Below are 19,990 nucleotides of genomic sequence, written 5' to 3' on the forward strand. Positions count from 1 at the left end.
TCATGATTTTATAAACCCATCTAAAAGTCACTTTTTGAGATCGCACAGAAGTTTAAATGGTATCCAAATCTTTCAAATTGATATGGCACAAAGTTCTGGTATAGCACCTAAACCAAGCATGAATTTATTAACACGATAAGTTGGTGGACGTGAGAATGTCGGTTTCATTCAGGATGATTAAAAAATAATTATCTAAACACAAAGCGTACCATCCAAATGAAATTTGGTGACACTGGGGGAGTGTTGAAGTACCTACAAAAAAACAAGCAGAAGATTCAAATTTCACATATGCAATACAAGTGGATGTTGAAGATTTAATTACAAATATATTTTGGGCCGATGCAAGGATAAATGTAGATCATGACTGCTTTGGTGATGTTGTGTGTTTCGATACAACATACAGAAGAATAAAGAAGGTCGCCCATTTGCTCTTTTGGTTGGAGTTAACCATCATAAACAAACTATCATATTTGGTGGTGCTCTGTTATATGATGAAACCATAGAAACTTTTGCATGGTTCTTTGATACATTTTCTCGAACAATGTTGGGAAGGAAGCCAAATACTATTCTTACAGATCAAGACGCGGCTATGGACAAGGCATTGTCTACACAATGGCCTGAAACTAAGCATCGACTTTGTTTTTGGCATATGTATCAAAATGTAGCCAAACATCTTAGTGTATTTTTGACAAATTTAAAAGTTTTGCTAAAGAGTTCAGAAGTTGTGTTTATGATCACGATGAGGTCTCTCAATTCATTCGTGCTTGGGATGATATTCTTGAAAAGTATTATTTGAAAGATAACGAATGGTTGAAGAAGTTATATGAAAATAGGGAGAAATGGGCACTAGTTTATGGGTGAGAAACATTTTCAAATGATATGAGTACTACACAGCGTAATGAAAGTATGAATAGTAAGGTAAAACAATATGTTAGTTATAAACATGACTTGTTTCAATTATTCCAGCATTTACTGAGTTTACTCGATGATCGACGCTATGATGAGTCTAAAGCAGATACTAAATCTAGTATTAGCATGCCTGCTTTGCTATATCCTGCTGAAATTTTGAAACATGCTGCTATGTTTATGCACTTGAGGTATTCAAAATATTTCATGAAGAAGTTTGGAAGACATGGAATTGCAATATAGAAATTCTTGAAGAGGTTCAGACATTTACAGAGTACAAGGTTACTTCTGAGAAACCTTATTCACATATTGTGAAATTTGATTCAAGTGATTGTTTAGTAACATGTAGTTGTAAAAAATTTGAATTTGTCGGGGTCCTATGTGCACATTTTTTAAAAATATTTTTCTTGAAGAATATCAAAAGAGTGCCTGATAGTTATATATATCAATAAAAGATGGACGAAAAATGTTAAAGTTGTTTCCACAATTCCCTCGACAGATGATGATCCAAAGATTGCAACGGCAAAGCGTTATAAGGAGTTTTCATATGTATTTAATAGATTGGCCGCAAGAGTCGCTGAAACGGAAGAAACATATGAAATTGTTCTGTGAAATAATAGAATATTACAAGATGTGGAAGCAAAAATTAAAAACATGGGTGTGAACAGAGATAAAGTTACTGCTACACCAGTCTATGAAACGAATGAGCTTGAGTCCCAAGTTGACGGAAACATGATTGCTGATGGGTTAAGTGATGGACCTCGAATCAAATGAATTAAAGTTAAGCCAAAAAAGAATAAAGTCGGCTCTTTCCGGAGATATATTAGTATTATGTAATCTTCCAACCCAGTGGCTTATTAGCAAATAAATTTATGTCAAAAAAAACCTAGGCCTTGTTTGACGATCATCGGCCAGTAATTAGCAAATTGAATTAACTATTTTGGCTAACTAATTGACATAGTTGTTTTGACTAACAAAATTAATTAGTTTTGATATAAAACTATTTCGTAAATATAGTTTAACTAGTTTTTTTATTATAACTAGACACATGTTAATCTTATAATTCAAGAAAACTCCTCCAATTAGTAGCTTTTGAAAATTAGTTTACGAAGTTCAAACTGTTTAGCTACCAAATACTAATATTAGTTGATTCACGTGGTCAAAACTCTAAATATGGTCCCAACCTTTAAATTATTCTCAAATCTTTAATTTCGAAACAAGCGACTGCGGGTTCTCACATAAAAAAAAGAAAAAAGAAAAAAGAAACAAGCCTTAGAATATATGTAATGGACTCCAAAATCATTCTTAAAAAAATTAAATTCCCTCTATTTCTTTACAATTTTTATCATTACTTGACACGTATTTTAAAATGCATATAAAATATAATTTGATAAGTTATTTTAATTTTTTTTATAAATATCTACACATTAAATTTTTTATACGTGTCAAGCCGCTGTCCTCCAAGATAAATAATTTAGGAGAACATCTATACTTCTATACTATACTATTAAAGCCGAAACATTAAAAGTTTGGTCGGTCGGTACTTGGGCCGAAATACGGGCAATTTATATATCCAAGTCGGTACTTGGGTCGAAATATGAGCGTATCTATATAACTAATTATTTTTTTTAACTGGGCCTATCTATATAACTAATTATTCCTTCTAACTAAAATATATTATCCTTTTTATATTTTCCAACTAAAAAAACTCAATTTTCTAAAATAACATCGAGCAATATGGTAATTATCTTTTTAATAACTAAAACACATCATCCTTTTTAGATTTTCTAACTAAAAAACCAGCCTTCTACAATTAACACAGACGACATATATATAAAAATATAATATTATTGTATATAATTATTAAAAAATAACCGGTGATATTTTTCAACCATAATACATTATCATTATTTTTAAATACTTTAATGATCTGATTTTAAACGTAATATTATAAATCTATACTATACTAAATACTATTATATTATTAAAGAATAAAGACAAAACATTAAAAATACACTTGGTCGGTCAGTCGGTCAATCAAATTTGGTGAGTCGGTTACTGTTTGATCCACTAAGCTCCTCAATTTATTACATATTATGATATGTTTATTTTTATTACCTATTAAACTAAGACATTAAAAATTAGGTCATTATAATGTGTCTGTACTTGGGTTCACGCATCTCTTTAACTTATAATATATTTTAGACCATATTATCAAACATTAATAACGAAATATTAGAAAGTTGATTGGTTGTTTTATATCTGGATTTATTTTAAATTATAACATGTTAAAAATATATATTTTAGCATTATCATTAAATATATATGTTTGACCTAATTTTTAGTTAGCCATTTGACGAGCTTAACTATTAGGAACTTATTCGGTGTTAAATAAAAAAATTATTTAACCATATTATTTTATCATTAATATTATTTTCACAATTAAATTTAAAATATATACAATAAAATAATAAATATTATAACCGCCCGTGCATTGCACGGGTTATAAGCTAGTAGTAATATAATACACGGCTCCAGCAATTTAATATATTGAATATACAACTCCACTACTCTTTATACTTAGTGTTTCAAAGAAAAATAGGAGATAAAATTAGAGAGAATCGAATATAATTAGAGTGAACCGAGAATATTTTTGAATTTTTAAAGAAGTTAATTTTTAACATATTTTTTTTAATATAATTTTAAAAGTTGGTGATAATATTTGACAAACATCATGGAGGAGAGAGAGGGTCTTTCTTGTTTAATCATGGGATATGGGCCCTGAAACCTTAGCCAGATCGTTTGTTTATGTACTCCACCTTCACTTCTCTCCCTACTTTGATTTAGGATTTGCAGCAGCTTCTTCATGTACATATAAGTAACTTCTTGAGCATTTTGATATCTTCAAGTCCTGTTCTTGGAATTACGATACATCTGAGGAAAATGGAGGAAGACTGCTCTGACCCATCTGACATTAAAAGGTTTCGATTCTTTATCATATTCTTCTGTATATAGTTTATACTAGTATCTATTCGTGTGCTTCTTGAGAAGCTATATATGTACATACATATTTTAGGAAATATTCATCAAGCTCCTTAGTTGGGTAGCTTGGGTCTAATAGATAGTTGCAATTTTCGTTTTGATTTTTTTTTATCAACTTTTTTTTTTTGGACTGATAATAGTACTGTATGTTTTCTTGATATTATCGTGTGGATCATTACTTGTAAAGTGTTGTTCTGCAATTTGTTTGTAGTGCTTATGTTTGTAGGAATATTTGTGCACTTCAATTGTCCTACTTCCACAAAAAGATCAAAATTTTATTATGATACAGAAACTTGATGATTTTTTTATATAGCTCCTTTTACTTGCTGATCCTATCAAACTTACACATATATAAGATGCTCATTCTTGTGATATATGGATTTTAAAGTAGAATGTTACACAAAAATTTGAGTTAATTTTAGGGACTCATATGGCATCCTTGTCAGCCGATCCCGCAAGTCCTATTCAAGTAGATAAGAGGCCTAATTCATATCTTAAATGTTTAAACCTCCTTCTAGGGATCCCCTAACTTATAATTTATACTATTTAAGATAAAACTACCTATTTATGTCCTAATTTACTAAGGGCACATTTTTTGTAATACATATATTTGAGGGGTCGGCTAATATTGTGTTTGGTTGCGGAGATGGAATGGAATAAATGAAATTAATAAAAAACAATGGAGGGTGGAATGAAGATATTGGAACAAAAAGCGAGCGTGAATTTCCTGTGATAGAATCTGGAAAGAAAATGGGTACTAGAGAATGGTGCATTGACCATTCTCTCCCAGTCCGGGATTTAGCTAGGTTCTTAAGGAGTGGAGAAAGGAATAAAGTTATGAACATTTGCCCATAATATAGTTCAAATTTCATTACGTTCCTTCCAATTATATTCATCTCAAACATACACAACATAGGAGTCCATAGGACTTGCTCTAAATAGTTATGAATAGGTGTCCTACTATAATATTCATTAGTATGAGCAATATTCATTAGTCTTGTTCAGGTACTGCTTGTAATAAATTTTATTATGAAGCATAGACTGTGGACTGGGAATAAGCTGTTGGAACATGATGTAATTGTATTTTTGGCACAGACCATGTCAACGTATTTGTACTGTATATGTATTTTGTATAATTCTGCTATTAGCTGATATTTGAAATGTGGACTCTCATTTTAACGAGACTTGCAACTGTCAGTGTTGATGGCGACAATGTTCTGCATGCGAGCATTATTATCATGAACAAGAAAAGAAAACTACAAGTTGAGCAATTGGACTTGCCTCTGCCAAAGCACAACTGTTGCAAAAAAGGCATTACTTCTGAACTTCGTGTATCGTCTACTGAAACTCCAAAACAGAGTGTCTGTGCAGTCCTAATCGCAGGGATAATACACCAAGAGGAAAAAGAGAGTGAATCAGAGGTGGACTCTGGAAATGGTAGCAACAGCTTAGTTGAAGATTATGATTCCGTCATGTCTGAATCTTATGGAACAAAAAACAACACAGTGTATTTAAACACGCTATCAGTTGATTGCACGTCCACTCCTGTCAATCAAACCAGCGAGTTTGATAAAGGTGCTATGTTCTCTCTGGATAGCAGAGTGACTAAATCAAGTACTGATAAAGGAAAATCACAATGCACAGAATATGATCATCCCCTTGATGATATGGGATTGTTTGCTTCATTGAATGACTTTTCTGATTATGCGGACTATGAAGAATATGTTTGCTTAAACTACGGAGATGATAGCATTCAGCAATACAAGCAACTTAAATTGCTTTACGCTAGTAGCCTTAATCCAGAAAATCTTATGCTTTCGTCGGATGGATGGGATGTCAAGAACCAAGGTATATAGCATACTGTATGGTAAAACTGTTAGGAGAAAGATGGGAAGCTTGTGAATGCCATAAGTTTCACTGCCGTTCCTATTTCAGTTTAATTTTTTTAGTCTTTGTTTTTTCATGTCAATTCTACTTCCATTCCTTGTTTTAGAAATTTGTTAATATACTTGTGTCATTGTTTGAACACAGAGTACCAACCAGCTGGAGAAAAGCCGACTATTGATAAAGATTTCGAGGACTACTTTTCTGATCTTATGATATAGCAAAGCAATGGAGCTCCGTGGCTACAATATTTGTAAAACTAATATTTGCCAATGCAAGTGAACATGGTAATGACCAACCTAAGGATGTTTGTACAGTTATTCTACAAACTTGGAAAACCATTCAGTTTTCTCTCTAGAATTGTTGTTATTTTATTCGAATTTGCAATGTAGCTTATTAACTAATTTGCATACAGATACGGTTATATTTATATACTATACATGGTATCGGTCCAGATATATTGCTCATATGTTTCTCTTTTCCTGACAATTAAGGATTAAGAGTGGAAATTTATGGGGTGCCCTGTAGTTAGGACTGAGGATGGATGCCAGATTTTCATCTTTCATGTCGGTTTTTGATGATATTAGTTTAAAATTTTTAGTTTAAAATATTTTAATCATTCATAATATTCCAAGTCGTAATATGTATATACGAGTTCAGTCAGATAGGCCGGCCCGAACTAAAGATTTGTTTGCTAACCGAATAGATTTTCATGTTATCTCGTGATTTTTTTAGTAAATTAACATGATATATATATTATGTTATATTATTCAAAAATTAACATATTCAAAAATATATTATTTTATAAAACATGCTTAGTTTATATTTTATATTTTATAACTGGTTTATATATCACAAGTAGAATAGTGTAAAATGTAATATTAAAATTGTCCTTATTTTATTTTAACAAAACAAATAGCGTTATTATATGTCGACTGGGGGCAGTCTTATCCGCTTCATTTCATCTCAAGCGTCGAATACTTTTCCATAGGTCCCTTCGCGTGCCAACGCTATTTGTTTATTAAAAGAAAATACTAGTAACAAATACTACAGTAGTAGTCTCATCTGGGCTTTAAAAACAAGTTGAGAATGGCGAATACGGTTCTCGTCACCGGAGCTGGGGGCCGAACAGGTAACTTTTATTATAGGTTTCGATGTGTTTCATGATTATTTTTTAATTGGGGATTATTATTATTATTTTATTATTTGTGTATATGGTTGAATTGTGACATGTGGTGGTATGATCACTGGATTATGTTAATGGAAAATATGTGAATTTTGTGCCAAAAGTTTTAATTTGTTGCAAGACGCTGTGATGCTCGCTGTTTTAAGTCTTGTTGCTTTCTTTGGTGTTGGAATGAGAAATGCGGGGCATGGGAATGAGTATCCGTGGGTTTGTAAAGAATGATTACCTATTAAATGGGATTGAGGTTCCAATTCCGTAAAATAAAATTGCTAATCTAAACAATAACACATGGGTACGAGGTTTCAAATCCCGTTCAGGGCTCAATAACTTGAACCAAATGTTCCCTTATTATTATAAAGATGTGATTAGGGTCTTTGATTGACATGCCAAATTGCTGCTTCGGTTATTACTTGTTCAGGTAAAATTGTTTACAAGAAGTTGAAGGAAAGGTCTCAACAGTATACTGTTAGAGGTTTAGTCAGATCCGAGGAGAGCAAACTGAAAATTGGTGGTGGGGATGATGTTTTTATCGGGGATGTGAGGAATGCAGACAGCATTGTCCCTGCAATCCAAGGCATAGACTCGCTAATAATCGTTACAAGTGCTGTCCCAAAAATGAAACCCGGCTTTGATCCAAGTAAAGGTGGGAGGCCCGAATTCTGTTTTGAAGATGGACAGTACCCTGAACAGGTAGCTATTTTTACCACATAGCTTTACCATATTTCAAATTCTGTTCTTTTTTCTTATTCTAATTACCTTGCATGATATATCGTCATTTTATATCCTAAATTGGTTGATATATTTATCAGGTTGACTGGATTGGGCAGAAAAATCAAATTGATGCTGGTGAGAATTTGTTACCTACATTTTGGAATATGTGTTTGTTGTTTTCTATGTAGTTATAATTTCGTCATGTATGTAGCTAAAGCTGCTGGGGTGAAACAAATTGTACTGGTTGGATCAATGGGAGGAACAAATACTAATCATCCACTGAACAGCTTAGGCAACGGGAATATACTGGTCTGTACTGTTCAGACTGTATTTTACTGGTGTTTCCTAACAGATTCTCAAGGGAAATCAATAGTTCAGTATGCTTATTAGAGCTTATAATGGGGAGAGGGGGGAGGGAGCAGTTTTGATTACCAGAATCACTGAAAAGAAGTTAAATTGATCATCAAGCTTGCCTTACTGCAGATTTGGAAGAGGAAAGCTGAGCAATATTTGGCCGACTCTGAGGTTCCCTACACAATCATAAGGTATGTCCGTCGGCCTATTATAAGATGGATGCTTGGTTAAAGTTAGTTTTCTGCCACTCCTTTTACTATGGTTTAGAGCAAATAATAGAAAATAAGTGTGGCTGCAGTCAGTAACAGCCACTGTGATATGGAATTTGGTATTTTGCGTCCATCTTTACTTTGTATTTTGTTACCTTCCTGCTGTGTCTCATTAGACTGTGTCCTAGAAAAATAAATTTATGTATTGGTAATTTTGTCATCTTCCTGCGTTGTCCGCCTCTTTATAATCTAATTAGACAGGTTGATATTTGACTTGAAACTTTTGTGATGATTTTATAATTCAGAGCTGGGGGGTTGCAAGACAAAGATGGTGGTTTGCGGGAATTGCTTGTTGGAAAAGATGATGAGCTTCTTCCGACAGAAAACAAACTTGTTCCGAGGGCTGATGTTGCAGAAGTCTGCATTCAGGTATGAAGGAATATTAGTTGAGAAGCCATAGAAACATATATAGTGGTGTCCCTTCACCACTGACATAAATATATGCTTCTTCTGAACAGGCTTTACAGTTTGAGGAGGCCAAATCGAAGGCATTTGATTTGGGTTCAAAGCCTGAAGGAAGTGGAACACCAACTAAGGATTTTAAGGCATTGTTTTCTCAAGTTACTAGTCGATTTTAAAAATCTACTGCCCTAAAAGACGCTTTTAAGGTCAAATATGGCCAACTGTGATAGAGAGTATGAAATTTTCATATGTAATAATAAGGGAGGGAGGATTGACCATGGTTCTGGTTGTGGTGTATTGGACGCTAGGGAAGAACTCAAAGCCTAACTTGAACTAAAGTTAATAGGCCATAGCTTTCATCTAATGAATTATAAGAATCAAAGTGAACACAGTTTATCGTAACGTTTTGTAACTATTAGGCGGATGTATTAAGAAGATGTGAAAATTCATAGCTAAATAACATGTAAGCTCAAAATATATATTATAATAAGTAGAAAAAAATCAACTGAATAAGTAATTATTAGTAGACGGACTATGTTGACAAATACAATTGCTCAGGGTTGAAAACTTGAAACATATAACATCTATAGGGATTTTAAGGTAGATATCAGGTGGTTCTTGGTTGAAGAATTTTGGCTGCTGAATGCGCTCTAAAGTCTCCTTCACTAACCTGCATTACATATGACCATTAAACAAATCATTTCTCAATATACAAATAAGCATTTGCAGATAGAGAAATAGCTAAAATATACCGTAGTAATTTATATGTAGTGGATAAATTGGTGTAAATAAATGTAACACCCGAATCATTCGTACTGAACTAGCTAGGAAAAACTAAAAAGGTTCGACATCGAAAATAATTTAGGAATGGACAAAATTGTAAAAGTATTGCAGTGGAGGAAAAGAAGAAAACCTTAATAAACGTAACGGTGACGGTAATTTCACCCGAGTAGGTTTTATCTTGGCGGACGACCCTGTACTTGTGAGGTCCATGGACAACCTTCCCCTCCTCCATTCCACGTAATATTACATCCTTTACATAAATCCTGCAATACACATATGTAAATGTTTCATTTTAAGATTAGTTAATGTATTACTATTTTCTAAATTCCAAATTCTGTTCTCAAATTTTTTCCACAAATATATGGCTAGTTTTAGTTTGGTGGTTTATATGCATACATGAGTTCCCAAATCAATCAATGTATCCAACTGAATTTGAGGGAAAAAAATTAAGAATATATTTTAGGGTATCTAGCATTTTCGTACTAATAGTAGAAAAGTATGGATTTACGTTGTTTTGCCAACAAGGAAATCCGGAAAGAATTGGTGTTTCTCGACTGTACTTAGTACCACCTTGTTCTTCATGTCATCTTCTTCTTCTTCGCACTCTACTTGGAACCTAAATTTCTCATTCCATACTCGTTTCTTCCCTTCTTCTGCATTTTATATTCATGAGAACCTTTAACTCTTTATATTAGTGTAATGCAGTTATGCAGGGAATAAACGAGCAACCTTGAGCCAAGCAACTCGTTTGATTCTGCGCTCCGTATTGAATTTGAGCGTAAGGAGCTTTGGTCTCATTCAAACATGGAATTAAACAATCAAGCCCACCTGACAAAATTATAGATTCAGTTCAATTTTGCAAAATGTGTGTCCAAACTAGCAAAGAAAACTAGAGGACAAGTAAAGGAAATAACTTACACCAGAAATGACGATCTCTGAGTTCTCGGGCATCTACCAACAACACCTCCAGCATACCAACTGCCATTTACTCTCTCTGTCTTTCTTTCGTTGCTCTCTAAATTTAATTTTGTCAGGTGTATAAGTAACGTAAGAGGAGATGGCTTGGGATTTGGTGTTCGTACGAGGTGGTTGTAGACTTGTCGCCCCTTCTTTTTGTTTCTTATTCTGTTCCTTGATAGAACTACTGCTACTTATTCGCCTCCTTGTCCTTGATAGAAGATCCACGGTTTCATTTACCAAACCTTTTATTTAAACTACTCCCTATGTCCCTCTCATTTTTTTACATTACTTTTTGGCACGTTTTTCACACTCATTTATAAACTTTTATTTATAAAAAAAAAATTAAAAAATATTTATGAAACTATACTTTATATAAGCCTCAAGATGCGTGCAAACAGTATACGTCACAACTTACCTACTATCATGATGAGTTAGCGACTACTTATCATCATCACACATCTCCTCTCATCACTTAATACGATCATGAACTTCTTATTATCATCATTGATCGTTAATAATCAATAACTGATAGTCAAGATAAGTAGATTTTCTGAATTATGAAAGTTAAAAATTGTAGATTAATTTTACTATTAAAACAGTGATTCTTGTAGTTGTAAATAATAATATTCAAATTGGTTTTAGTTTGTACTCCCTCTGTCCCTCTAGATTCTTTATAGTTCTCTCTTTTGGATGTCCCTCTCATTTCTTTACATTACAAAACTTTCCTAAAATAGTTAATGGGTCCCACCACTTTCCCACTTTTTCTTCCTTTTCACACTATTTTTACTCCACTATCTCCCTTTTATATATTAAAAATCAATGGGTCCCACCACTTCACTCACTTTTCTTTCTCTTTTCCACTACTTTATACATATTTCTTAACCTCCGTGCCCAAACTCAATGTAAACTATTGAGGGGGATGGAAGGAGTATTTAAGATTTGGTTTATTATTATATTTGATCGCTAACCTATAATATATATGGGTATTGAGGGGTTCATCTTTAGTTTATAGAATAAGCGAGTTTGTAATAGAGTAGAACTCTAAATACATATATACACAGAAATTATATATATATATAATTCTTATTAATATTATTCTCTAAGACCAGAATATTTCCTTCCTTATATGATTATCAAAACTTTTAATATGCATTTTAAGGGGGGGGAAACACGTTAGAGCATCTCCAACCATCTGAAACCCTTGGCTAAAAGGTGAGTTAGCATACTTAAAATAAAAAATTTAGCCAACAGCTCTAAAAACTCAACTTCAACCATGCTCAGCTATTGTCTATAAATTTAGCCAACCTCCTATGGATGGCTAAATTTGTCGAACCTCTACAGGTCTGTAAGAAAATATGTAGGAAAATTGTACATCATTTATTATCATATTGAACTGATATATTCTATTTTAACAATTTAAAATATTAATAACATATTATTTTTAAATTATAGCCAACCAATATAGCCAGTACCATTGAAGCAAAATGTCTTACAGGTTTAGCAAATTTTACATAATGTTTTACAGGTCCAATTTAGCCAACTCCCTTGCTCTTAGCGTTGTACCGCTGTCATTTTTATTTTTTTTGTCCGGTGTACTGCCGTCATTAGTTGGTAAAAGAAACTTACATAAAGTTACTTAAAATTTATTTCTAGTTTCCTCTTAAAATACTCGAAAAAACCCTTAGTTATTTAGGAAAAATGCCTACTACAAATAATCTATGTATAGAAGTGATTGGGTTATGCGCGTCATAATAATACTCCCTCCGTCCCAGCAGGAAGCTTACGTACACTGTTTGCACGCATTTTTAGGCTCTCGTAAAGTATAGTTCTATAATGTATTTTTAATTTTTTCATTTTTTGAATAAAAGTTTAAACGTCAAACTTTTTTTCGGAATTTTTTTCAAAAATAAATATATAATGTAAGTATACTTTATAGGAGCATTAAAATGCGCGCCAAAAAATAACGTAAAGAACCTAGCGGGACGGAGGGAGTACATTTTAGTAGTCTAACTTTTCTTATCATCGCCATCAACATGGTGGATTAGGTCAGGAAATTTGAGTGTTACTGTTAATTTTGTGAATAGATTCACGTTTTCTTAGAAGAAAAGATATTATAATCAATCAAAGAGGCACAAGCATGTTTTAGTTGAATTATTCAGTATGTTTGGTAGTACTAATTTTGAATGGTCAGGTTAAAAAAAACTTGCATGGATCCATCTAGATGTTAGATGTGCGTTTCCTCAATATCTCCGAGCTGCCCCATGGTTTGGAGGACCATTTCCAATTTCTTGGTGTTCTCAATTATTTACGGTACTCCCTCCGTTTCAAATTACATGTCCACTTAAAAAAAATCACACAGTTTAAAAAAAGTGGTTGTTTACAAATCAATTGCATTAAATAATCATAAGATGTGGTATGAGGTTGATCTAGGAAATATAAATAAGAGATATGTGGAGTAAAAATAATTTTGGAAATATGATTTTGCATTGAAAGTTGAAGTGAACAACTAATTTGAAACAAATTTTTTTTTCAAAAGTTGACATGTAAATTGAAACGGAGGGAGTATAATATAATTTATGGGTTTAGTTCTATGAAATACACAACATTGGAGTATCGGCTCACAATTTTTTAGTTTAATCAGTAATATCTTTAAATCTTAACAAGCATTTAAATCAATTATTTTGTTTATATGCTTATGAGTTATGTTGCAAAACATAGTACCCTATGATTTATATAAATAATCGGTATACCTTCTGATTATAATATTTATGATGTAGAACATAATCTGCAGGTTGTCGCATGTTTACGAATATGTAGAACAAGAAAAAAATTAAAATTTAACTAACTAAATTATATTTTGTCCAATTTTATACTCAATACTTCAATATTATTATATACTCCATAAAGCTTGATCCTATAATTTAATTATTTTATATTTTAATTTTTATTTACCGTTTAAAAAAAAATTGACTGATTTTTGACAAACTTTTGCCTATTTTTCTGCTTTTTGACCGACTAATCCGTTTTTGATCGATTTTCCTGAAAAACATTTTTTTACCTGATTAACACTTGATCGAGACCAATTGGCGATTAATCTCGATTAATTGCGGACTTTTAGAACATTGTTCGATTCTCCCAAAAGTCCACAATTGCCGTTCTATTCGGTGGACGTGATTACTGGCAAGAACTTAACGAAAGTCAACAGACAAAACATCAGGTGATCACTTGCAAAATACACAGCAATACATTTACCAACGGTATCTACTCGTACATATATTACATTACTACATCAATGTGACTGTCCTCATTATAATTTCAAATAAAATTAATATGACTAACAGCCTTCATACTGCTAATCTCCTTGATTCAAGAAATTCAATCCCAAGAAAACCATGAAAATTATCCACCAATATCATGTTATGTCCATGAATACTGAACAACTTTCCCTCTGATAATTGGGGAAAGGAATGCCTGTACAATGAACAGCCATTGTAAGAAGAGAACGGATACTAATACTATGTTGTAAAGTGGGTCCTCTCCGCAGCGAGTAAATTCAATGCCACAGCTTGCTGCAAAATCCATTTTGCTGCGTCTTATCAGAAACAATATCAGAAAAGGAATCAACCAATTGCCCTGCCAAACTACTAGGATCATCAATTAGAGTTTGAATAAAGGTATTAACCACCCTGCGTTCCTGCTCAGTTGATCTTAAACTGAACCATGTTAGTAATTTTAACCTAAATTCCTGTTTAATGTAACCCTCACATTCCAGCCAACGGATTATCTTTACAGAGTACTCAAAGTTCTCATCCAGAGAGCCTGACACCTTACCAATTTTGGATGGAGATCCATTTATCATAGTGCTATCACAATCATATGTTTCCTCAATTGCACTGGCTGCTCTCTTCCTTGATATCCTTCCACCCTTTGAGTCGAGAGTCGACACCTCGCCAGTTGGTATTTGGGTCCAGTTTTGGGAGTCGCCACTCCCATGGGACCTAACTATTCCATTCTCCTGATTATCATGCGAGACCGCATCATCTCCACTGACAGCTCTTTCCAAAGTGCATTCATTATCTTCATCCCGAGAGGACTCAACTGGTGGTGCTAGCTCGTCATTTAAATCTGGAACTGAAGCAACATTTAAATCAAGTTCGCGTGAGACAGGTGGCAGGCGATCTTCTTTTATGCATTCAGCCTTTACCGTGTTACTGGCTCCACGAAATTTTTCTACACTAGCATGACAAACGCCGTCAAGGCAGCCTTGATCCCGATCCCAGGAAAGAAGGAGGATATTCCCAAGATCACGGACCTTGAAACCAGAATCAAATTCAACATCTGCTGAAGTCTTGTGCTCTATATCAAAACTTGAACTTCCAACAACTTGGTTAGTCTCTTTTATATGATTTACTGCAGCTTTCTTAAGACTAGTAATTTCCACGCTTTTGGTGAAACGGGTTGCTTCAGAGTGTCCCAACTCGCCTGCTTCTGTATAAGATACTATGCGAAATGAGTACTCCGTGCAAGGTAGCAAGTTGGATATTAATAGCCTTCTCTGAGATCTTGGGAAGACGCATACAGGCTCATTTGTATATGATTCTTCTCTGGATTTGCAGTACCAGAGATTATACCCCAAAATATCTTTTAGAGGTGAAGTGGGTAGTTCTATTAAAACAATCACAACTGAGGATGATGTCACTTCGTTGAACAGAAATCTGCATGCTGCTGGTAATGAACCTTCTGCTAAGAAGACATAGCACGATAGATCAAAGGAATTGAGGTTTTAATTTGACTTATCAATGAATGTAGCCAATCAGTACAAAGCAACTATAAGAAGATATAAGCAGTTGGACATACCAATGCAATTTCGGTTGGTACCAGACACTGTTGCCACCCATTCATCTGCTTTCTCAATTGCAAGTGTGCAAAGGGTCTGCACGTCACTGGCAATAGATAACCTGCTAACAATACCTCGAGCCATCTTAGCTGAAACATCACTCACTGGACCCACTTCTTCATCTAGTTTGGCCTTGAGTTTGCTAACAATCTCATGGAGATCTTTAAACCTAGAAGTTCCATCTAAGAGTCTAAAGCTTATGTCTACCCTAGAACAGAGGATATCAACACGCCGAGCGTCCTTGGCTATACCAAGCTGCTTCTTCCAACAACTGCCACATATATAAATTTGCACCAAGACAAACTCATAATTTAAATCCAAAAAAGAAACTACATACTTGTCACTTTTTTTTGGCTCATACTAATAAGGGGGCGTTTGGTAGATGGGAATGGAAATCGGGAATGGGAATGAGTAACCCGAGGGGTGTGGAAAGAATGATTTAGCCATTAAGTAGGAATAGGGTTCCCATTCCATAACCAAAAAATGCTAATCCAAACACCAACACATGGGTTTAAGGTTCCGATTCCCGTTAACCGGGTTCATAAACCATGAACCAGACGCCCCCTAAAATGTAAAAATGAAAAATTTTGATTTGCGGAAAATTGAAAAGCAGATGTTTATTCTTAACACATCAGAGTCATTTCTTAACAAAAGTGCTTCTCTAACAAAGATAATAAAGACTAAGATGGTGCTAATAAATGATCAGCAAAAGAACATATTGACAAACTGGCCATGAAGATTAATGCATATCAATTATAAAGGCTTAAAGATGGAAGACCAAACTTCCTAATTTCGTAATAAAACTTTCCAAAAGAGGGGGGAAATTTTTTTGGACGAATTTATATGGATTTCTTTCCAAATCTTCAGGTTTCTTTTCCTTTCTTTCTCAAAATATCACCCAAGATCACATCAAAGAAACTAAATATTTCTCTTTCTTTTATTTCCTATTATTAAAACAACTGTGAACACAGTGTTATGCAGCTAAGTAGTTCAAGGGATATGAGAAGTCTTTATGTTAAAAACTTTTATCCTTGTATTTTGTTTAATAATTATCTTCTATTCTGTATGGGTTCAGGAGGAGGGTTAACCAAGACATGAATAATCAACTGAGTTTAGAAGATGCAGCTTACCCTAGTATTCCTGAAACTTTACCGCAGGAATAACAGCAATAACTTCCATCTAGTTGAAGCAATTGCCCAAGATTCAAAACGCCTAGTTTTCCACGCCGGAAAGCACACTCAAGGTGGCAAGATAAGCCACAAGACTCATCATCACCAGATTCGGCTGCACATTCCAGCCAAAGACTAGGATCCTTGTTGTCATCAAACAAGTGACAAATGCAGCAAGAGCACCTCTTGCAAAAGGTGTCAGATGTGTTTAAAGTGGCTCTACAGGCAGAGTTTTTACAGATCAATAAATTTGAAGATTTTAAATCAGAAGACCACTGTGAAACCACTGGAATTCGAGAGGGGTTCTCTGCTTTTCTGCTTTGCTTCTTTGAAGGCTGATTTTTGGGATTGATAGATGCACTCTTTAGCTCCTGATTTTTAAGAGTTTTGTTACCACTCTTGGGAATATGGTCAAGCATTTTGCATTTTGATGAAGCAGAATGCTTCTTTTCCTTATCCAAGCAAGTTTGAAATAGATCTTTCCTTGGACCTGAAATCAGATACTCTTGGAGAAGCTCTGGACTTCTAGAACCATCTGACTGTCCATTTTTCTCTGGAGTGCTTTGCACACTAGAAGAAAGACTCTGGACACCAGAAGCTACAAAAAAAAAACACATGTCGAAATGTGAGTGCTGTACCAGCTGAAGCATTTAATGCAAGTGAACAAATTAGAAACATAACACCGATCATAAAGCCAAACTTTGAAAGCTGATCTTGTCAACTAAAAAAGCCAGAAGAACCAATTCTCTTCTTCCTGTTATCATGGCAAATAAGTTGCCTTGAACACCTAAACTTATATTCAACACTATAGCTTTAAACAGTTCTGACTAAATAATTTTCAGTAGGCCTGATTATCTAGGGTTAGCACATCTCTTAAGCTAGATATTTACCCATCATTGGTGGCACCTGCATGAACTCTCTCATTCTTCTTTTGTTATTTAAATATAACTTTTCTGCTTGAGCCAACTATTGTCTTCTACTCTTCAGTATGTACCTCTGTCACAAGTAAATATGTGTATTTAAACACCATTGCAGGACAAATGTCATCCAAAGTTAACAAACTTTTACTCTGTTCAACAATGATTTCAATTTGGTTAGATGAGTTGGCACAACATTACATAGTAGCTCTAATTGATACTGCAGAGCTTATAATATATGATATTTATCCTGAACTTCAAGCACTTTTTTTCTTTTTTTTTGACAGAGAACTTCAAGCACATTTAAAGTAGTCGAGATCAGTGAATCTCTATATTCTGCCAACATTAGAGCATCTCCAACCATGAAGACCCCTTGGCTAAAAGATGAGTTGTTATGCCAAAAATAAAAAATTTAGCCAACCACTTCAAAAGTTCACACTCCAACCATAGTGACCTGTTGTCTATAAATTTAGCCAACCTCCTATGGATGGCCAAATTTGTCGAACCTCTACAGACCTGTAAGAAATCTGTAGGGTGATTACACATCATTTATTACCATATTAAACTGATATATTCTATTTATAACAATCTAAACATTAATAACATACTATTTTCAAATTATAGCCATCCAATATAGTCAATACCATCGAAGCACAATGTCTTACAGGTTCAACAAATTTTACATAATGCGCTACAGGTTCAATTTAGCCAACGATTATAGCCAACACCATTGGAGATGCTCTTATAATGTCAAAAACTATAATGAACAGCATCAGATCAATCAAAAAAATATGGGGTTCAGTTTAAAGCCTGATTGACAGGGCGAGTAAATTCAAATAATTCTTGGATCTTTATTTTTACATAAAAGCTATAGGTCTAATTAACATATTAAATAATTCAAAAATAACTACATTGTCTAAATAGTTTAAATTAGAGCAGTCACGACTCACGAATGACATCTAAGCCAGTATAATTCACAACAATATGTTAGCATTTTTAGAAATTACTCACAAGTCACAAGTTTCGTTAACTGGTTTAAAAGTTTTCATATTTCTGTTTCTCACTCTATCTTTTTCTTCCCATTAATATTACTAGCTCTAAATATCTAATCTTCTTATATGGAAGTTTTGCAAGTATATCATTTTAAATATAACAGGAGAACAGCATAGAAAGTGATTCCAAATCTAGAATCAATGAACATTCACCAATGTTTATTGCTAACATTTATGAAAAAAAATACAAGTACAAGAACTAAACTATCCTACGACATTTCCTAGGACAACTATTTAGGAAATTTATCAACAGGCTTTTCCAAATCTAGGTGCGCTACGGAATCTGCATCTAAACAGAATAACAGTTTTAAGAGTATTAGATAAATAAGGACTCCCAGTAAATTCAATGAGATCTAGAAGGAACCGAATAAAACGCATTCAAACACAAAAAAGTGAACAAAAACGGACTAGAAACAGATCTTGTCATCCAAATTAATATACCTAGAAACAGATAAAATATTTAATAATCGATTTAGGCGTGAAATTATTGCATACCACGGAAAAAATCAAGAGGAGCAAAAAAAGAGATTACCTTTACCATAATTTTCGATATACATAGAGAGATTAGCGGCTGGAATTTGGAATCATCAAAGTGGAAACAGTGTACAAGACAAAAGAAGAAAGCCAGTAGGAGTTAGATATCCCAACCCTAGACTCACCTCACATATGCTTGCTGCAAGGGAATCAGTAAACTAATCTGCTGTATATAGAGTAATAGCAGTACCCATCAGATGAGACGTAGTCCCTCCGTCCCGGTCAATTGTATACCGTTTCCTTTTTTGGATGTCCTATCATTTATATACATTCTACTTTTTATAATATAAAATACTATTACACCCACTACCTTATTACACCCACTTCATTCTATAATAATAAAAACACTATTACACCCACTACTTTCCTCCACTATCTCAAATCTATTAACTAAAATAAATGGGACCCACCACTTCACCCACTTTTCATCTAACTTTACTCATTTCTTACACTTTTTCTTGGTCTCCGTGTCCAATCCCAATATATATTATTCATTGGGACGGAGGGAGTAATTACATAGATACAGTCATACAGTTGAATCAGTTTACTACTCGATTGAAGACATTTTGAGCTATTTAGGCCCATAAATTTTATAGATAAGACTTGGCTTTTTCCATTTTTCATACCCTGGTTTAGCTAAATGCAAAATGCGTAACGTAGTTCTGTAAAATTCAATACTCCCTCGATATGCACAAAAGATCTGTTCGGTTCACATCCATACCGGGCCAAAAAATCAGGATTTTTTAGAACCAGAACGGGCTGGGCTTTTTTAAAAATCGGGCCAGGCCGGGTGATTCCAAAAATACTAGGCCTGGTTTAGTTATAAAACCCCGGATTTTTCAAAAATCAGGGTTTTATCCGGATTTTTCAAAAATCCGAATTTTATCCGGATTTTTTTGAAAATACTAGGCCTGTTTTAGGCCC

General features: G+C 33.8%; 4 protein-coding genes across 10 annotated transcripts; 2 read left to right on the top strand and 2 right to left on the bottom strand.

Moving 5' to 3' along the window:
• Positions 1–3,628: 3,628 nt before the first annotated feature.
• Positions 3,629–6,290, top strand: LOC108193710 (protein FAR-RED-ELONGATED HYPOCOTYL 1-LIKE). Its single transcript, XM_017360496.2, has 3 exons — positions 3,629–3,887; positions 5,147–5,796; positions 5,980–6,290. The coding sequence occupies exons 1-3, from the start codon at positions 3,850–3,852 to the stop codon at positions 6,051–6,053; spliced, it is 762 nt and encodes a 253-aa protein (XP_017215985.1). The 5' UTR covers positions 3,629–3,849; the 3' UTR covers positions 6,054–6,290.
• Positions 6,291–6,790: 500 nt separating this feature from the next.
• On the top strand, positions 6,791–9,156 carry LOC108193491 (uncharacterized protein At5g02240). Its single transcript, XM_017360167.2, has 7 exons — positions 6,791–6,964; positions 7,437–7,708; positions 7,828–7,864; positions 7,941–8,038; positions 8,213–8,274; positions 8,598–8,721; positions 8,811–9,156. Exons 1-7 carry the CDS (start codon positions 6,922–6,924, stop codon positions 8,928–8,930), a joined length of 756 nt encoding a protein of 251 aa, XP_017215656.1. The 5' UTR covers positions 6,791–6,921; the 3' UTR covers positions 8,931–9,156.
• Positions 9,157–9,218: 62 nt separating this feature from the next.
• LOC108193492 (elicitor-responsive protein 1) lies at positions 9,219–10,660 on the bottom strand. Its single transcript, XM_017360170.2, has 5 exons — positions 10,456–10,660; positions 10,267–10,365; positions 10,046–10,190; positions 9,668–9,800; positions 9,219–9,424 (listed from the first exon to the last, which is right to left on the bottom strand). Exons 1-5 carry the CDS (start codon positions 10,520–10,522, stop codon positions 9,362–9,364), a joined length of 507 nt encoding a protein of 168 aa, XP_017215659.1. The 5' UTR covers positions 10,523–10,660; the 3' UTR covers positions 9,219–9,361.
• Positions 10,661–13,695: 3,035 nt separating this feature from the next.
• Positions 13,696–19,299, bottom strand: LOC108196506 (VIN3-like protein 1). Of its 7 annotated transcripts, none has more exons than XM_017363812.2 (5): positions 19,065–19,254; positions 17,454–17,559; positions 16,525–17,161; positions 15,355–15,665; positions 13,696–15,237 (listed from the first exon to the last, which is right to left on the bottom strand). In XM_017363812.2, the coding sequence occupies exons 2-5, from the start codon at positions 17,485–17,487 to the stop codon at positions 14,051–14,053; spliced, it is 2,169 nt and encodes a 722-aa protein (XP_017219301.1). In that variant the 5' UTR covers positions 17,488–17,559; positions 19,065–19,254; the 3' UTR covers positions 13,696–14,050. The 7 variants fall into 7 exon arrangements, with proteins under 7 accessions (XP_017219301.1, XP_017219297.1, XP_063937292.1 ...); XM_017363808.2 differs by having other exon boundaries at positions 13,696–15,240; positions 19,065–19,209; XM_064081222.1 differs by having other exon boundaries at positions 19,071–19,208.
• Between the last annotated feature and the right edge of the window lie 691 nt (positions 19,300–19,990).

This window comes from Daucus carota, chromosome 7 (assembly GCF_001625215.2).
Source record: "Daucus carota subsp. sativus chromosome 7, DH1 v3.0, whole genome shotgun sequence".
Classification (NCBI taxonomy): Eukaryota; Viridiplantae; Streptophyta; class Magnoliopsida; order Apiales; family Apiaceae; genus Daucus; species Daucus carota.